At 49.6% G+C, this 19,023-nt stretch overlaps 1 protein-coding gene across 2 annotated transcripts in view; it reads right to left on the bottom strand.

Moving 5' to 3' along the window:
• Positions 1–385: 385 nt before the first annotated feature.
• The window catches only part of LITAF (lipopolysaccharide induced TNF factor), a 51,781-nt gene continuing 33,143 nt past the window's right edge, over positions 386–19,023 (bottom strand). For both annotated transcript variants that reach the window (XM_047780492.1, XM_047780491.1), the window contains exons 2-4: positions 10,419–10,643; positions 6,120–6,276; positions 386–2,156 (exon numbers count right to left, since the gene is read on the bottom strand). In XM_047780492.1, coding sequence (XP_047636448.1) covers positions 2,048–2,156; positions 6,120–6,276; positions 10,419–10,638 — 486 coding nt within the window. In that variant the 5' untranslated portion in view covers positions 10,639–10,643 and the 3' untranslated portion in view covers positions 386–2,047. The remainder of the gene's footprint in view (positions 2,157–6,119; positions 6,277–10,418; positions 10,644–19,023) is intronic.

The following is a 19,023-nucleotide window of genomic DNA, read 5'->3' as shown; positions in this document are numbered from 1 at the left end:
GGTAGGAAAGAGGATGGCATTCATATTCCGGGCGAGTTACGATGCCTTCCTTCTAGCCGCTCACATCTACCCCGGATCAATTAACAAAGCATGTTTTGTTCAGAGAATGAATGAGGACGGCTTTCTTCTGTGCATTTTATTAAAACTTGAAAGCTATGGCTCACTGCCATCGCCGCCACTGCCTATTGGGTTCCAGGAGCCTAATGCGCAAATCTGACTCGCTAGCAACCCGCCCAGCTCAGCATCGGTCATCTTGACATCTTGGGATATTCAGCAAGTCTGACGTTTTTTATCACGAAGGCTTTTCTAACTGTTACGGAGCAAATAAAGGTTCTTTGTAGCAAGAGCCGGAAACACAACATGAGACCATTCTTCACACCGTAAGAAGAGAGAAATAGTTCACAGAGTGAACCAAAGACTTTATTTTTGAAAAGCAGATAACACCCAAGTACTATCCAGTCATTGCAAAAATAATTCCTGCAACTTTTGAAACATCGAATGGAACAAGCTGAATCAAGGGTTATCATTTTCAACCAATATACAGATTTTTTTTTTTTTTGATCAAGGTCTAAACTTGATTTCTACCTACTATTATTCACATGCATTCTCTGTGCCTATTTATTCTCAAAACAGGGACCCCTGAACGTTGAGCCCGGCTTTGTCTTGATTTCAAAGCTGACAGAGCCGTAAACCAACTCTGGCTTGTGGCCTGAGTCCTAGAAATCATATCTTCTGATGTCACACAATAAATTGTATTTCTGAAAAATAAAACCCAGGCTTCGGATTCTTTTGAAACAGTCAGATCCCCAAGCTTTCAGCACCATGGTTCCCAGACATGCTCAAACATACTTCCTTTGTCTTTCCAAACATACCACCGGGAACCCAAAAGGGGCCCCACTTTGAGTCCCATTATGGAGGTTTTGAAGAACCACACTCAACCCAAGTAAAGGCAGTGGATGAAATTATCCATTACTTTTTCTCTTACGGCAAACCCCCCACCCCCAAGCAAAAAAAACAAGAGCGCATTGGCAGATGAGAGAATGACACCAGTTGAAGGGTTCCAGAAAACAGTTCTATCAATTCCTCCTTTCGAAATTATGTTCAAAGGGGTTTAAGACCAAAAGGAGGTCACAAAAACTGTGAATACAAACAATTCCTCTCTGAGAAAAAAGCCCTTCCTGGAAAGTGACTGCGGATTTGGTACCTAGAAGGCAGGTCAGTGATAAGATCTAGCTTCCTATTTCTTGCTGGCGTTTATGACCTCAGGGCTATGTGCCTGGGGGGTGTGAATAACCCTTCCTTGGACTTAAAAGTGAATGAAGAGACTAGGAGTCCCCTGGTGGCACAGCGGGTTGGGGATCTGGTGCTGTCCCTGCTGTGGGTCAGGTCACTGCTATGGTGCGGGTTTGATCCCTGGCTCCAAAACTTCTGCGTGCTGCGGCTGCAGCCAAAAAAAAAACAGGAAAAAAGAAAGAAAGGAAATTAAAGTGAATTTGTGTGCTAATTAAAAGCCTGTGGTTACAGAATCTGAGAGCCAAGCCCTTGGTTGATAAGGCAAGATTTTTGTCATCGGAAGTGGGGACAGATGGATGTGACGCTAGGCACTAAAGGCTGGTTCAGCCAAACCAGGGCCAGAACACTTTCAAAAAAATAAGGCAATCTGGGGACGTCTCAGTTTCAGACCACAGAGAGAAGGGCCCACGGAGGCCAGAACAAAAGCCAGCCAGTGGCAACTCCCCAGGAGATTATTCAGACGGGACAATGATCACAGCTACATGAGAAGACCTGGGCCCCAGGGAGGCAGGAAAGCCTTGACCCAGCGCTCAAGGAGAATGTCTTTGCATGTCCTGTGCACGACTCCAAGCAGCAACTTTCTGGTGTTTGGAGGTGTGTTACTTTTGCGATCTTTTCCCCCCAAAAGAAGACACGAAGGCGGAGCCCCTGGTGAGGTGACACCGCCAAGGTGGAGGTCCCACCAGGGCCCGGGCGGGGTGACAGTCGGCCAGGCGTTCCTGTGGCTCGTGGCTCCCTCCAGTCCAGTCGAGTCCTACAAACGCTTGTAGGTGCCCAGGAGAGCTTTGCAGTTGGGACAGTAGTGGTCCACGTCCTGCAGGGCGTCCACACAGAAAGGGATGAAGCAGCAGCCCGCGACGCACCTGGAACACAAGAGGCCGCACAGGGAGCGAGTCAGTGACAGCAGTCCTTGCGATGGTGGCCCCCGAAAAGATACGTCAGAGTCCTAACCCTCGGAACGTGGGAAGGCAACTGCATTTATTCATTCATTTATTTACGTTATTTTATCTATATAAACAATAATAATAATTATTTTTATATAACAAAATAACTTCCTATATGATATAAAATGTATACTTTTTACCTTGGTATATATAAAATATAATGAAATATGGAATAAAAATATATAAAAAAGTGATTTTGCATTTTTACTTTCTTACATATAAAATGTAATACAATGTATGATGCGATAGGCAATAAAAATATATAAAAAAGCAATTTTGTATTTTTACTTTCCAATAGATAAAATAAATGATGAAATGTATAATAAAAACATTTAAAAAGTAATTTCCTGTTGTTACGTTATTACATAAAAATATAATAAATATATAATAATATATAATAAAAATGATGTGTAATTTTTATCTTATTATATATATATATATAAGTAATAATAATATAATTTCAGGGGGCTTTACAAATATATATATTTTTAAGAACCCTTGAAATTGTCCCTTGACATGTGGAAAGGCCAATGTCCCAGTCCCCCGGCAGCCCTTCCTGGAGGCAGGAACAAGTGGGAAGGGGGCTTTTAGAGACTGGACCCGCCCAGACTAGATGGACCTGGGGCTTCCTGGTACCCAGCGACAGGCGGTTGCGATGCTTAGTTAGACCCTCTGAGACCTTCTTCTGGTCAAGGTGACCTTGAGAAAAAGGGTCTTTGCAGATGCAATGAAGGATCTCAAGATGGGACCATCCTGGATTATCCTGGTAGGTTCCTTCAACTCAAAGACCAGTGCCATTATAAGAAAAGGACACACAGAAATGCAGGGAGGGACAAAGCCCATGTAAAGACAGGGGCGGAACAACAACCACAGAAAGACAGGGGCAGAGATTGGCACGATGCAGCCACCGGCCAGGAACGCTGGGACCACCAGAGCTGGAAGAAGCAAAGGAGGATTCTGCCCTTAGAGGCTTCGGAAGGAGCATGGCCTTGACTTTGGACTTCTCCAGAAGGGTAAGAGAATAAATTCCTCTTGTTTTAAGCCACCAGGTTTGTGGCAACTTGTCACGACTGCCCTAGGGAAGAAATACTCCAACCATGGCCTAGGCTGCTCCCACAGATAGACTGTCCTGCTGTATTGTCACGTCCTGGGCCATCTGGGCATCTTTCCAAGGTGGAGATTGGAGTCAGCGAACGTCTTTAAACAGGCAGATAGTACATAGTTGAGGCTACATGGGTCTTATTTTGTCATCACAGCGTAAAAGCAGCCATGGATCATCCGTAGATAAACGTGTGCCGTGTTCTAATAAAACTTACAAGGCGCTGGATTTGGCCCCTGGGCTGTCATTTGCCAACTCCTGTCTAGGACTGATCACTTTCCCATGGAGAGGCTGCTTCTCATAGCAACCACCAGAGAAAACTCCTTAAATCACATCTCCTGACCTACATGACCCGCCATCAGCTCATGCAGGCAAGACCCCATACAGCCTGAGGTTTAAGAAGAAATATACTTGGTGGTGCTCTTTGGTTCCTGGCACAGAGCTCCAAAACCCTCGGACCTCCAGAGGGGCTGGAGTGTGTTCCGTGACTCAGCAGAAGCCCCTTTCAATCTCACCTGCATTTACGCTAATGAGGCAACGAGCCCTCGACAGGCTCAGGATGGGGCTGATCCCCTGGGGTGCAGAGGACCGGGTTACAAAACTTCTGGAATAGGAGCTCCCACTGTGGTATAATGGGATCAGCGGCGTCTTGGGAGTGCTGGGACACAGGTTCGATCCCCAGCCTGGCACAGTGGTTTAAGGGTCTGGCGTTGCCAAAGCTGCGGCTTAGGTTGAAACTATGCCTCAGATCTGACCCCTGGCCCGGGAGCTCCATGTGGCTTGAGGCAGCTAAAAAAAACCTCTTGAACAACCATTTTTGGAGAGCATCTGGATTGGTGAAGGCAACTATGTGCCAGGAGGGTGTGGTACCCCAGCTCCTTGGGGACAGAAACCCCTGTGCTCAGGATCCATCTGGACCTTGCCTGGGTATCTCCTTGTCCAGCTGTCTATTTGTCTCCTTTATCATAAACCAAGCGCCCTCCTAAATTCTGTGTGCCATGCTAGAGCATTATCAAACCTGCAGAGGGGAGAGTGGGACCCCCGATTTGTAGCTGGTGGGTCAGAAATACAGGGGACCCGAGGCTTGTGATTGGTCTGAAGTGGGGGGCAGTCTGTGCGACTGGGCCCCCAAGCTGTGGGGTCTGCACTAACTCCAGGTGGTTCGTGGCACAATTGAATTGTGAATTGAATCCCTGGACCACCCAGCTGGTGTCAGAAAACACCCCACAGCCTTAGACCACAGCTTCCTCAAAACATAATTTAAAAACTCAACATGGTACAGGAAGGCAGATTAAGATAAAGCAGAATCAGGAGTTCCCGTTTGGCTCAGTGGTAACAAACCCAACTAGGAACCGTGAGGATATGGGTTCGATCCCTGGCCTCGCTCAGTGGGTTAAGGATCTGGCGTTGCCGTGAGCTATGACATGGGTCCTAACTACAGGCCCCAGGGGCACTGCACACACATTCACCTACTTTAACCTCGACACCCCCTGAGGTGGGCATGAGCCCCTCCAGTTTACAGATGAGGAAACTGGAGCACAGAGAGGTTAAGTCACTTGCCCACAGCCACACAGCAGTGAGAGGCAGGATCTGAACCCGCAGAGGTGCATTTAAGGAAGAAAAGGAGGAAGGGAGAGAAAAGGCTGCCTCCTTTGGAAAGCCAGAGGCCAACCTTCGCCAAACGTCTCCATTTGGTCTTTCCCTGACTTCAAAGGGAAAAGTTAGTTGTAACAGGATCGTCCAAAGGTGATGAACTTTGACATATGGTTTTCTGTCAGTGAGCCTCCCTACTGAACTTGAGTCCTCAAGAAAGGGAAGTCCTCAGGGGCTTTGAGCCTCTCATCAAAATCAAGAAGGTCCCATCGTGGCGCAACCGAAACAAATCCAACGAGGAACCATGAAGTCTCGGGTTCGATCCCTGGCCTCGATCGGTGGGTTAAGGATCTGGTGCTGCCATGAGCTGTGGTGTAGGTCGCAGATGCGGCTCGGTTCTGGCGTGGCTGTGGCCCTGGAGTAGGCCAGCAGCTGCGGCTCCAATTCGACCCCTGGCCTGGGAACCTCCATATGCCGCAGGTGCAGCTCTAAAAAGACAAAAGACAAAAAAAAAAAGCCAGAAGAGAACCATCATTCCTCATTGACCTGGGTCACAAGCAGGCCATGGGGAAAGAGCCCAGCTAGGCTCTTGAAGAGAGCTAGGCTCCTGAAAAGAAACCCACGGACCCCGTTTCCTCCAAGGAAGAAAATGCAGTGCCCGTGGTTTGCAGAGGGACTCTCCTGGACAGGATTAAGGAGGCTGCCTTGAGCTGCTTGGCAAAAAAAAAAAAAAAAAAAAGAAATGAAATAGTGCTTCCTCGAATTTCTCCCAGAACAGAAAGGATGCTCTCTTTCAGCATCATACCCTGGGTGCAGACATAAATATTTACACACTCGCCTTGCGCAGGCGAGAGAAAACTACTGACAGTCATCAAAGGCTAAGAAGTTCTGAAGCGATGACTAGAAAGCATTTCAACGTACAGATTGGAAGCGGCTGCCTCGCTTGTCCCGACACGCGGGGAGGGGTCTGAGAAGAAACGATACGACAGCGGCTTCCAGGCGCTGACACACTCAAGGGCAGTGGGTCTCCACTGGGCATGACTATCTAGAGGGTGGAAGCCAGGGATGCTGTTCACCCTGCAGGGCAAAGGACAGCAGCCCCGTCCACACAGAAGTAGGGGCTGCGGTTGAGAAATCCTGCAAGAGAGGAGTTTGGAGGAGCCCAGAGTCAGAGTGGACCCCAGACTTACCCCAGCAGGCAGAGGCTCCCACAGGAGAGCCAGGTGAGGGTGCCGGCATTATAGGACAGCTGAGTCACAATCATCTTGTTGCAGGAGGGACAGCACATCTGGACCGGGCGGTCAAAAAAGGAGACAGGCTGCTGCACGTAGACCGTCTGCACGGCAACTGACGGAAGGAACAGAACAACCAGCCAATCAGTGACCAAGGAAGACATTCATTAAATCATATAACAGTGGAGGCAGAGCCTCGGCAGATAGGTGCACACCCACATGCAGGGCAGCACTACTCACAAGGGCCGAAGGGTAGAAGCCACCCAAGCGTCCATACATAGGATTATGAGTGAGCGTTAAAAAGGAAGGAAATTCTGGAGTTCCTTTGTGGCTCAGCAGTAAATGAACCCATGATCCATGAGGATGCGGGTTCGATTCCTGGCCTCGATCAGTGGGTTGAGGATCTGGCGTTGCCGTGAGCTGTGGTGTAGGGTGCAGACGCGGCTCGGATCCCACGTTGCTGTGGCTGTGGCGTAGGCTGGTAGCTGTCACTCCGATACGAGCCCTAGCCTGGGAACCTCCATGTGCCATGGGTGCAGTCCTAAAATAGCAAAAAAAAAAGGGAAGGAAACTCTGACCCATCTTATCACAGGGATGGACTTTGAGGGCACCAGGCTAAGTGAAAGAAGCCAGACACAAAAAGACAAATCCTGCGTGATTCCACACAGAGGAGGCCCCCAGAGTAGTTGAATTCAGAGACAAAAATAGAATGGGGGGAGGAGTTCTCTTGTGGTCCAACAGGTTAAGGATCTGGCATTGTCCCTGCAGCGGCTTGGCCCAGTAACCTTCACATGCCATGGGCACGGCCAAAAAAAATAAAAAGGTAGAATGATGGCTGCCAGGGACTCGGGGAGGAGGGAATGGGGGTTTAATGGGAAGAGAGTTTGTTTTATAAAATGTAAATGCTTACAGTGATCAATTTTATGTTATATGTAGTTTACCCTCACCCCCCAAATCGAGGCATTCCCATGATGGCTCAGTGGGTTAAGAACCCAGGTAATATATCCATGAGGCTGTAGGTTCGATCCCTGGCCCTGCTCAATGGGTTAAGGATCCGACTTTGCTGTGAGCTGCGGTGTAGGTCACAGATGCAGCTCGGATCTGGCGCCGCTGTGGCTGTGGCTGGGGCCGGCAGCTGCAGCTCCGACTGAACCCCTAGCCTGGGAACCTCCATATGCCGTGGGTGCGGCCCTAAAGAGACCAAAAAAAAAAAAAAAAGAAAAAGAAAAAAGAAAAAAATCAAGGGAGGGGATAAAAAATGACAAAAAAGGAAGAGAGCAGTGGCAGATTTCCAGAATTTTCACCTGAGGAGCTCTCGATACCTCCACACTCGAGATGGGGGAGAGGACTGTGTGTCCCCGGAGTCCTGGCTTTGGCCCCCGCTCTACCCAGCTGTCAGACTCAGCTGTCCATGGACTCCGGGGGGAGCATACTGAGAATGCAGGTTCCTGGGCCATGCCCTCAATACAGTCTGATTTGGCAGGCCTGGGGCAGGTCCCCAAACCGGTTGCTTTTTACGCTCTTGAGTGGTTCTACGAAGGTGCTCTGCAGATGGTAATTTCAGAAACAGGGAAGTGATGGGTTTTAGCCTCAGTTTTCTTCATCCGTAGATAACTGGTTGCCAGGGGCTAGGAGGCGGTGGGGGGTGGGTGGTTAGTGGCTGCCAGTGGGTACAGAGGTTTCTTTCTGGGGTGGTGGGTCTGGAATTAGTGTTGATGGCTGCACAACTGTGAATACGCTAAAAGCATAATCACTTCATATTAGAATTGTATACTTTATTTAATAATGCAGATTTATTTTAAAAGTGTATAATGGGAGTTCCCGTCATGGCACAGTGGTTAACGAATCCGACTAGGAACCATGAGGTTGCGGGTTCGGTCCCTGCCCTTGCTCAGTGGGTTAACGATCTGGCGTTGCCGTGAGCTGTGGTGTAGGTTGCAGACGCGGCTCGGATCCCACGTTGCTGTGGCTCTGGCGTAGGTCGGTGGCTACAGCTCCGATTCGACCCCTAGCCTGGGAACCTCCATATGCCGAGGGAGCGGCCCAAAGAAATAGCAAAAAAGACAAAAAAAAAAGCAAACAAAAAAGTGTATAATGTATGGCCATTACATTATGCATACTTTAATTTTTGGGGGGGGGGAACTGCATACTTTAAATATGAGGACTTTATGGTATGGGGATTCTATCTTAATAAAGCTGTTACTTAAAAAATGGAATACTAAGGAGCTCGCAACTATGATGCAGTGGCTTAAGAATCTGATTACAGTGGCATGGGTCACTGCAGAGGTGCCGGTTCAATCCCCGGCCCGGGGTAGTAGGTTAGAAGACCTGGCATCGCTGCAACTGTGGCTCAGATTCAGTCCCTGGCCTGGGACTGAATCTCCCCTATGCATCTTCCATATGCCACAGGTGTGGCCATAAAATAAAAAAATCAAATCACATAAAACACTAAAAAATTTAAAAAATAAATAAAAAGTGGAATAACAGAGTTGTTACTAGGATGAGATGAGACAAAGATGAGAACGAACCTCGTGATGTGTCTGGTACAGAGTGAACAGTCCATAAACAATGCCTGCATTTCACATGGGCTCCTTAACAAACCACAGTGCCCAAGGATAAGGCTGGAGTGTGTTTACCAAGCCAAGGGATTCTGGCCCCGTTCTTTACGACAAGTTGGGGAACCATAGCCTAGGGATTAAGGGTGCCTCAGCCACTGCTGTGGCTTGGGTTACTGCTATGGCTCAGGTTCCATCCCTGGCCCAGGAACTTTCACACACCACAGGAGCAACCAAAAAATAACTAAAAATAAAAAGAGAAAACTATCTGAAAAACCTGTGCGGACCTTCCCAAACATCAGAAGAGCCCCTAGGGTGATGGAAATCACAGGGCCCCGAGAGCCGAGGGTGTTCTTTTTGTTTTCTGGAAAAGCCATTTAAGCTCGAAGCTCATCAAAAGATTACCTTCTGTGTTTTTTCACCTTGTCGAAATGCCATTTCTACCACCTATTATGTATTAGGGGGCATTAACTACCACCCAAAGCTAACCAGACTTAATACTCCTAGAAAGACCTCTCCCTTCTAGAAAAGCAATATTGAAGCAGAATTTCACACTTACAGGTAAGGTTTTTTTTGGGGGGGTGGGCAAGAATGAAATATTTATTAGTCAGAGTATAATCTAAAGTTATCACCTTGTCCTTTTCCATCTCAAGGGGTTAAAATTACTTGAGCATTGGAGTTCCCGTCGTGGCACAGTGGTTAACGAATCTGACTAGGAACCACGGGGTTGTGGGTTCGGTCCCTGCCCTTGCTCAGTGGGTTAACGATCCGGCGTTGCCGTGAGCTGTGGTGTAGGTTGCAGACGCGGCTCGGATCCTGCGTTGCTGTGGCTGTGGCATAGGCTGGCAGCTGCAGCTCCGATTGGACCCCTAGCCTGGGAACCTCCATATGCCGTGGGAGCGGCCCAAAGAAATAGCAAAAAGACAAAAAAAAAAAAATTACTTGAGCACGATGACAACACTAGTTCACACTTATCCCATGATTACGTATAGAATCTTAAGAGCCCCTGGATGTAGGTACTTGATTAGCCGCATTTTACAGATGGGGAAACTGAGGCACAAGGAGGTAAGGTGAACCCAGGCAGGCCCTAACTCATGGGCCCACTCTTGGAGCTGCATGTGACACTGAATTAGCTACGTACCTTGGTGCACCTGGGGCAGCAGGACGTACCCAAGAGCAAGACCACCAAGAAGGTGCTGGAAGGCGAGGGAGTCACCCACCTAATGGTGGGTTGGGCGTGGGTTTCAGCTGCCACTTATAGCAGCTTCCTCTCCCTTTCCTCCTCCAGCTCTGGCCTCGGGGCAGGGCATCTCCCTCCAAACCTTAGCAGGGAAGGTGGGGACCCCCGAAAGCAAACTCCCATCCCCAATTTCTCTGGGATCCTTGGCTGTGCCTCTGTGGAATAAGTGCCAGAAGACTGGTTTATGTTGGACTTAAAGCTCATGTCAGGAGTTCCCTGGTGACACAGTGGGTTAAGGACCTGGTGTTGTCACTGCATGTAGCATGGGTTCCATCCCTGGCCTGGGAACGGCCAGAAAGAAAAACAGATGTGAAATTTCAGGACCAGGGGGTGGGGGTGGGGGGACACTGAGCTGACTGGCTTAGACCCTGGGGCAAAGCACCTGCGCTGCTCCCCTGATTCTCTGGGGGTCCCAGGGCGGGGGGCCAAGGAGAGGTACGGGGGGTGGGAGGCCGTACGTACTTGCGTTGGCATTGGGGACGGGCACCGGCTGGGTATAGTACCCAGGAGGATTCATGCCCTTTCCATCCGGGCCGGTCATGAGCCCCGTGGTTGGCCCGGGCACGGGTGCTGGAGGCGTGGGGTAGTAACTGTTTACGGCCAGTGTCTCTTCATAGGACGGGGGCGAGGTGGGTGCCGAGGAAGGCCCAGCGGCCGCCTGGTAGGCTCCTGGAGCAGACATGGTACCTAAAGCGAAGCCAGAGGATTCCAGATCAGAAATGCAATGAACAGTTTATTTTCCCCTCTCTCGTCCACCCTGGCTTTCGTTTCTACCTGCTAAAGAGAAAAATCGGAGGAAACGACTTGTATCCAGCCTTGCCAAAAGCCAGCGAGGGAGTTAGCATCCTTCCCGGACCCACGGATTACAACCTTAACCAGAGATTCCTTTCGTAAAAGGCAGATCATGACAAAAATCAGCAAATCCTCAGGGGAAACAAACATCAGCCAAATGTGAGATGGTTTTTTTCACACTTGAAAACCATCACCCAACCAAGACCTGTCTTTCACATCTAGTGTTTTTTCTTTCCTTTTCTTTTTTTAAATGAACCACTGCAGTTTTGCCCAACAGTGTTCCAGGGGACGGAAAAGACAAATGCATTCAAAAGCCAACCACAAACGATGACAACGGTTAATACGGAGCAAAACAGGCCAGATGCCAAAAACACGTCCTGCTTGATGCCACGCACCTGATGTCCAGAAACTTGGGGCTCAAAAGGTAAAAGGAATCTTGGGGCTAAAAGTCAAGAAATGGGCTGGTCTTAGGACGGGAAGCAGAGTTGGGAAGGGGGCCGGAGGGGGACCAGGCATGTTCTCCTTCTTCATCTGGGGGTGGTTACAGAGGAATGTCCACTTTGTGAAAATTCAAGTTACACAATTAAGTCGTGTTCTTTTCTGTATATACATCAATGGTTTTTTTAAAAAGTAAACACAAACAGATGCATGCACACCAACTAGCCCCCCCGCCTTTTTCCTTTTATGGCCACGCTGCAGCATGTGGTGTTTCCAGGCCCGGGATCAGATCCAAGCCGCAGTCACGACCTACACCGCAGCTACGGCAATGGCAGCTCCGTGAACCCACTGTGCCAGACCGGGGATCGAACCTGCCTCCTGGCGCTGCACAGACACCTCCCATCCTGTTGCGTCCCAGCGAGAACTCCCTAGCTCTCATTTTTAAAAATAAGAATCAGAACAGCCAGGCACACGTGTCGTTTTGTGAAGGCAAAGAAAAGTTTTTTTTTTGCCCCGGCAGAGCTGTGCCTGCCTAGAATTACACCGCCTGGACCCGGGGTGTGTTCCTGTCTGCGGTTCCGGGCTCCGCAGCCCCTGGGCCGCTGGCGAAGGACACAGTGCCGTCCTTTGTCTGGTTCTGTTTTTCCAACAGGGCAGGGCTACCACCGTGTGTTAGATGATCCACTGAAACCTGTCTCAGGAGAAACGGGGCGCTGAGCTTTGACGACAGTGGATCACAGTTGGACAGGCCTGCCACCGCTTCCCACGCACGCTACCTCCTCTTCTAGAACCCACAGAAGCGGAGGCAGCAATCCATTCTGCTGTGGGGAGAAGGGGAGCGTCCTGCGGGGACGCTGAGCCTTCCAGCCCAGCCTCAAAGAGGAGATTCTTCTAGGGAAAGAGATGAAGGGGCTTTCCAGGGCAAAGACAGGCACAGGAAAATCAATCTGCAAAAAACAAAACCAATCAATAATGCTAGATAGCTTGGGGCTGGGTGCTTGAAAATTTCAAAAGCCCCTCAGAGATGTTTGGACCTCATTCTGTAAGCCTGTGTTGTCTGATGGAACCTTCCAGAAGGATGGTCTGAGCTGTCCAATATGGTCACCGGTGGCCCCACGAGACTGCTGAGCACTTGGAATGGACAGAGGATCTGAATTGTTCAATTATATTTAAGTAATTTATTATTATTATTATTATTACTATTACTATTTTTATTATTGCTTTTTAGGGCCACACCTGTGGCACATGGAGGTTCCCAGGCTAGGGGTCAAATTGGAGCTATAGCTGCCTGCTTACACCACAGCCACAGCAACGAGGGATCTGAGCCTTGTCTGTGGCCTACACCACAGCTCACGGCAACGCCGGATCCTTAACCCACTGAGCAAGGGCAGGGATCGAACCCGCAATCTCACGGTTCCCAGTCAGATTCGTTAACCACCGCACCACGACGGTTATTTTTACTTCTTAAAATGTGGGTACCAGACAGTGCTACATCGCCTGTGTGGCTTGCTTTCTGGTTTTACGGGACAGCAATGCTATGGAGCAACGGGAGCCATGGAAGGTTACAGAGAAGAGGAAAGGTCCAACCTTGGACAGCGAAGACGAGGCAGAGCTGTTCCAGAAACACGAAGCAAAGCCCCTAGGTGTGGGTGGGTTGGGGCAGGGTGGGGTGTCTGCATTACCAGGCTACAGAGGGGTAACCACACATGCAGAAGCAGGGTTAACAGGACCCCGGACGTCTTTGCAACACGGGTTCACGGTTTCAAACTGAGACTGACTTTGAAGCGCGGTTAAGGTATATGACTGTGTCAGTGTCCTCTGACACAACAGGAAAGGAAGGGGCAGAGGCAGGAGGCAAGATGGGGCGCAGACGGCAGCCCAGGACACCTCCCTACCAGGCTCCCCTCTGAGGCTGGCTGTTGTCCCCTCCCGGCTGGCCCCCGGGGGGCCCCATCCCCACCCCCATCTGGGCCCCAGGAGACTTCAGCCGGTGACCTCTGAGTGCAACGTCACGGACTCACTGGCCCTTCCTGTCTCAGGAAGGGCTGACCCAGAGCTGCCGCCACGATGTATGATGAAAACTGAGTCACAGGAAAAAAAAAAAAAAACCCACAAGAGCAAAAAGTGTCGGGCGGCCAGAAAGCCTCAAAGAGCAGTTTGCCGTGGTTGCAAAGGGAGGGCTTTGGGAGGCGAAAGAGAGGGGCTTGGGGCCCCCAACATTCTGCAGATAGTTTGGGTCAAACCACTGGCCCTTTCCCGCAAAAGGGAAGGAACCCAGCCAGAGGCTGTGTTGCTGAGAACGAATGCACAGGTGTTAGGAAGCTGGGGGGTGGAGGGGGGCAACTTCCCAAGACATCTAGAAGGAAGGAAGGGTCCGAGCTTCTGGTTCTGGAAGGAAACTAACACCCCACCCCCGTTTTATGGACCATCATCAACTTTCTTGGGCTCACATCCTATGTTCTGGAACTTCAGAACACTGCCTTTTGGGAACATTGCTTGTGGATCAAACAGCCCCATAAACATGCTCATAACGCTGAAAAGAACATGAGCAGCAAGCGGGAAAGGTTTGAAAAAAGAGAGAGAGAGGAAAAATATATATATATCCAACTGCTTTGAAAGCTTTCTAAATAAATTCCACAGCCTGCCCTCCCCCAGGCCCCAGGCCCGGAAATGCCACTTCAGTCAGCCCATTTCTTTTTTTTTTTTCCCTCCCCCCCTCATTTCTTTTTAATTTGGTTCCCCCAGGGGCAGGAGGCCCACCCAGCCACCCTTCCCGAAAGGATCTGTTCAAATGGCTTCCACCCACCTCTCACCCCCACCACGTGAAACTCTTAAGAGCAGCCCGCATTCGGACACAAACACACAGGCACGGACACACACACACACACTCTCTCTCTCTCTCCATCGCTCATTTTCCATCTGCATCACTCCAGAGCAGGCCACCTGTGTGCAAGATCCCATCTAATAAGACTTGTGTCCCTTTTTCTGGGACACCCCGGAAACCACAGGACAGCATCTCTGAGTTTAACAGAACAGCCAAGCCGCAGTTTTGCCACAGAAAGCACAGCCTTGAGAATCTTGGGTGCTTGGGGCGGGCTCTGCAGAGCCCTGGCTGCCATCGTTACAGGGAGCTCCGTGGGGGGAATAAAAGAACATACAAGGGGGGGGTCTCCCGCCCCCATCCCTCGTCATTTTTAACTTTGTTATTAGGCCCTGAGAGTGGCTTTTCTCGACTGTCCATTTAAAAGGAGACATTGGGGTGTGATGATCATTGTACAACTATAACTGTAATAAAGTTCATTGAGTAATAGAAAATGTTAAAAAATAAAAAATTTCTCTAAGGTACTTAACAGAAAAAAAATTTGATCTAAGGTACTTATCAGAAAAAAAAATTTACAGGACATGCGGTAAAATTTGTTTTTGTTTTTGTTTCTTGCCTTTTGGCCATTTCTTGGGCCGCTCCCTCGGCACATGAAGGTTTCCAGGCTAGGGGCTGAATCGGAGCTACAGCCACCGGCTTACACCACAGCCACAGCCACAGCAACGCGGGATCCGAGCCACATCTGAAATCTACACCACAGCTCACGGCAATGACGGATCCTTAACCCACTGAGCAAGGCCAGGGATCGAACCCACAACCCCGTGGTTCCTAGTCAGATTCGTTAACCACTGAGCCACGACAGGAACTCCCAGGACATGCTGCAAAATTTGGTTGTGATGATTGTTGTACACCTATAAATGTAATAAAACTCATTAATAAAAAATAATAATCTACCCGTTAATAAATAAATAAAAAGAAAACTGCAATCCCAAAAAAAATACAAATAAATAAAAGGACCCATTGAAGAGGATTCTCTATCCACCTGCCACCTGTCGCCACAGAAAAGAAGAAAATGTGAAGGGCTTTTCTGTTTTCACCATCTCAGAGTGACTCTTCTACTAGCTCCGTGCAAATTCAGAAAGAGGAGCTTCAAACACATTTTTAAAATATGGAAAACCTGACCAGGGCTGGCCTCATGGGCCCGAGACCCGAGGGGTCCCAGGCAGCCCTACGTTCAGAAGGGCCTGCGCTCCGCTGGACGCTGTCTTGAGGTTCTGAATATGTCCCGAAACAGGGGCGGGGCCCTGCCTTTCCACGCCGCCCTGGGGCCCAATGTTCCCGAGCCACATGTGACCGCTGGTTACAGAAAAGGGAAAGAGGCATTTCTGACACATGAAGAGATGCACTCCCCACGCAGCAAGAACCAGGCTTAGACCTAGAAACTGCCCCAGGATCAGCTGCATGACCAGCGCCCCCTTTCTCATCTGTAAATATGCCAACTGGAATTCTGGGGGGCCTGGGCTAAAAACATCCCCTGTTCTTTTTTTTTTTTTTTTTGGTCTTTTTGTCTTTTCTAGGGCTGCTCCCTCGGCAATATGGAGGTTCCCAGGCTAGGGGTTGAATAGGATCTGCAGCCGCCGACCTACACCACAGCCACAGCAACGCGGGATCCGAGCTGAGTCTGCAACCTACACCATGGCTCAAGGCAACACCGGATCCTTAACCCACTGGGCAAGGCCAGGGATCGAACCCGCAACCTCATGGTTCCCAGTCGGATTCGTTAACCACTGAGCCACGACGGGAACTCCAAAACATCCCTTGTTCTAGTCTCAGCGATTCACTGGATGAAAAATGTTCCCTTAAACGGGCAGTGAGAGCTAAATGCATGTTTGCTCCTGGGCCTACAGACATGTGTCTGGGGGGGTAGCTCATTCACTGACCCTGGCATAAAACAAGAGTTCCCAATCTTGTTTTCATTACAGCTGCCTTCCCCGCCCCTGGCCATCCTGCCCCTAAGGAAAAAAATTAAATTATATTTAAATTCAATTAATTGATTTAAATATAATTTAATTCCTCCCTAACAAGAAAAACTTAAGACTAAGAAATAAGATTTGGCTGAGCAGGGATGCGTTTGGGAGAGCCACACGGCACGGTGCTATCTCAGGCTTTGGTTCACCGCTTCCTTCCCCCAAGAACCCATTTCCACTCCCTTGGGTTCTCATGGAGCACCCACTGTTTGGAGAGAGGTATTCGGGCCCAATGAGTTTCCCAAATCACTAACATTTCTTCATTTGATATTTCTAAAAACGTGTCCCCTCTCTTCTTGGTGTCACCAGCGCAGTCATCCGAACACATTTTAACCTTTTAGCAACCAAGTGCTGGGATCCCTTACATCTGAATATTCGTTTCCGGGCAAGCCCAGCTTTCTCTGATTTAATCCCATGAGTCACGGCAGAGGGAAGGGCAAGGGCGGACTGGGTAAGGGTGATCAGCCTGGGATGCTGCTTTCTGCTGTACTGGAGCCAGGCGGGGGCGGGGCTGGCCTGGCTGGTGTCCACTTCCTCCTGCATTGGTCACTCCTCCAGGTCTTTTTTTTTTTTAGGGCCACACCCTAAAAAATACGGAGGTTCCCAGGCTAGGAGTCCAATCGGAGCTACTACAGCTGACGGCCTAAGCCGCAGCCACAGCTACGCCAGATTCAAGCCGCGTCTGTGACCTACACCACAGCTCTCGGCAATGCCAGATCCTTAACCCGCTGAGCGAGGTCAGGGATCGAACCCACATCCTCATGGATACGAGTCAGATTCATTTCTGCTGCACCACAACGGGAACTCCTCCTCCAGATCTTGAAGCTGCTGCTGAGTCCTCCTCACCTCAGGAAGTGAAGGGTGCTTAGAGGTACCAGAGCCCGGAGGTTCCGGGCTGAGCAGAATCTACAACTCAGTCGCACCCTCGCTGCTCTGCACCCCATCCGCGACTCACAACTGCGTTAAGACGAACCTTAACGGGCTCTTCCTTTACTGCAGCCGGGCCTGTGATTCACACCCCTACACCTGTCACCCCATGTCCTTCCCACACCCCCGAGTTAGGAATTCTTGTTTTTGTTTTTTTCTTTTTAGGGCTGCACCTTTGGCATATGTAAGTTCCCAGGCCAGGGGTGGAATCGGAGCTGCACCCAACTACCACCCAACTTAACGCTGCAGCTTGTGGCAATGTTGGCTTCTTAAGCCATGGAGCGAGGCCAGGGATCAAACCCACATCCTCATGGATACTAGTTGGGTTCTTAACCTGCTGAGCCACAACAGGAACTCCCAGAATTCCTGTTGTCACAACCCAATTTACAAATGATAAAAAGGACCCAGAGAGGTTGAGACACGTGTCCAAAGTCACACAAATGGGGTGACAGGACTGGGATTTGAACCCATGCCCATGAGACGCTGGAGCTCTTTAGAACTCACCACACCACTTCCCAGGCCAGGAGATCCAGACACAATCAGCAACCTCGTTCTGCACACCCTGTCCCCTAGTGCAGCATGAAAGGAAAATCAATTCTCAGCGGAAGCAAAACATCGGAACCGCACTCCCCTCTCAAGACCGGTCACCTCTCTTTCTCTCTGCCTTCCTAACACTCCTGATGCTGCATTTACACAGACTTTCCCACTACACACACACAACCAAGGCAAGATTTAAAAATACCTGCCCACGCCGGACTGCAACTAATTTTGTCTCTGAGGACTCTGCAAATCAAAATGATCTGCTTCCTTAGTAAGAATCAGGAGCGCAATGATCAAACAAATGTAAATATCCACAGAGATTTTCCTGCTTATTTGGGGGAGACAAAAGACAAAGGGGAGATCTGAGAATTTCTGAGATGCTACGTTTGTCTAAAGCAACAGTGTGGGGCTGGGTTATCTTGGCCCAGGGAGGAAAAGGCAAAGGCCACTCCAACTGCGTCTCAGAGCAACCCTCACTCTGCTTCTTAACACTGCTCTGTCACAAGACAGGAGGGGAGGTCCCACTGTGGCTCAGGGGGTTGAGAACCCGACTAGTATCCATGAGGACGCAGGTTCGATCCCCAGCCTCATTCAGTGGGTTAAGAATCACCATTGCTGTGAACTGCTTGTCGGTCGCAGATGCTGCTCGGATTGTGTGCTGCTGTGGCTGCCGCGTAGGCTGGGAACTTCCATATTCCGTGAGCCATGCATGCGGCCCCAAAAAGAGAAAGAAAAAACAAAAAATGAGGAGGAAAAAGCCCTTGAAATCTTGGAGCAAAGTGACACTGACAGGTGCACTATCTTCACGCCTTGAGCAGAGGTGAATGAATTTCTCCTGAAACCTTGAGACGCAGGAATAAGCTCTGGACTGCTTTCAGCAGCAGATTTGTTCTCAACAAGTCTGGTCTAAACAGTCTTAGAAGGGAGTTCCCGTTGTGGCTCCGTGGTTAATGAATCCGACTAGGAACCATGAGGTTGTGGGTTCAATCCCTGGACTTGCTCAGTGGGTTAAGGATTTGGTGTTGCTGTGAGCTGTGATGTAGGTTGCAGACGAGGCTCGGATCCTGCATTGCTGTGGCTGTGGTGTAGGCTGGTGGCTGCAGATCCGATTCCACCCCTAGCCTGGGAACCTCCATATGCCGCAGGAGCAGACCTAGCAAAGACAAAAAGACCAAAAAAAAAAAAAAATCTTAGAAGCCTAGAGATGGCAGGCTGACCAGCTTGATCACTGATAAAGTGGTTCCAAGACACCCCTGGGCTGAAACTTGAAAACATGATGCTAAATGAGAGACACTGGATGCAAAAATCACTGTAGACGCCCTCCATTTATTATTATTTGTATTTTATGATTTTTTTCTTTTTGGCCACCCTGAGGCATATGGAGCTCCTGGGCCAGGCATCAGATTTGAGCTGCAGCTGCAGCAATACTGGATCCTTTAACCCACTGTGCCAGGCCAGGGATCGAACCTGAGTCCTGGTGCTGCAGAGATGCCCCATGATCCTGTTGCACCACGACTCAAAC

This window comes from Phacochoerus africanus, chromosome 5 (assembly GCF_016906955.1).
Source record: "Phacochoerus africanus isolate WHEZ1 chromosome 5, ROS_Pafr_v1, whole genome shotgun sequence".
In the NCBI taxonomy this organism is placed as follows: domain Eukaryota; kingdom Metazoa; phylum Chordata; class Mammalia; order Artiodactyla; family Suidae; genus Phacochoerus; species Phacochoerus africanus.
The sequence above is the reverse complement of the archived record's forward strand: the minus strand, read 5'-3'. Positions and strand labels throughout refer to the sequence as shown.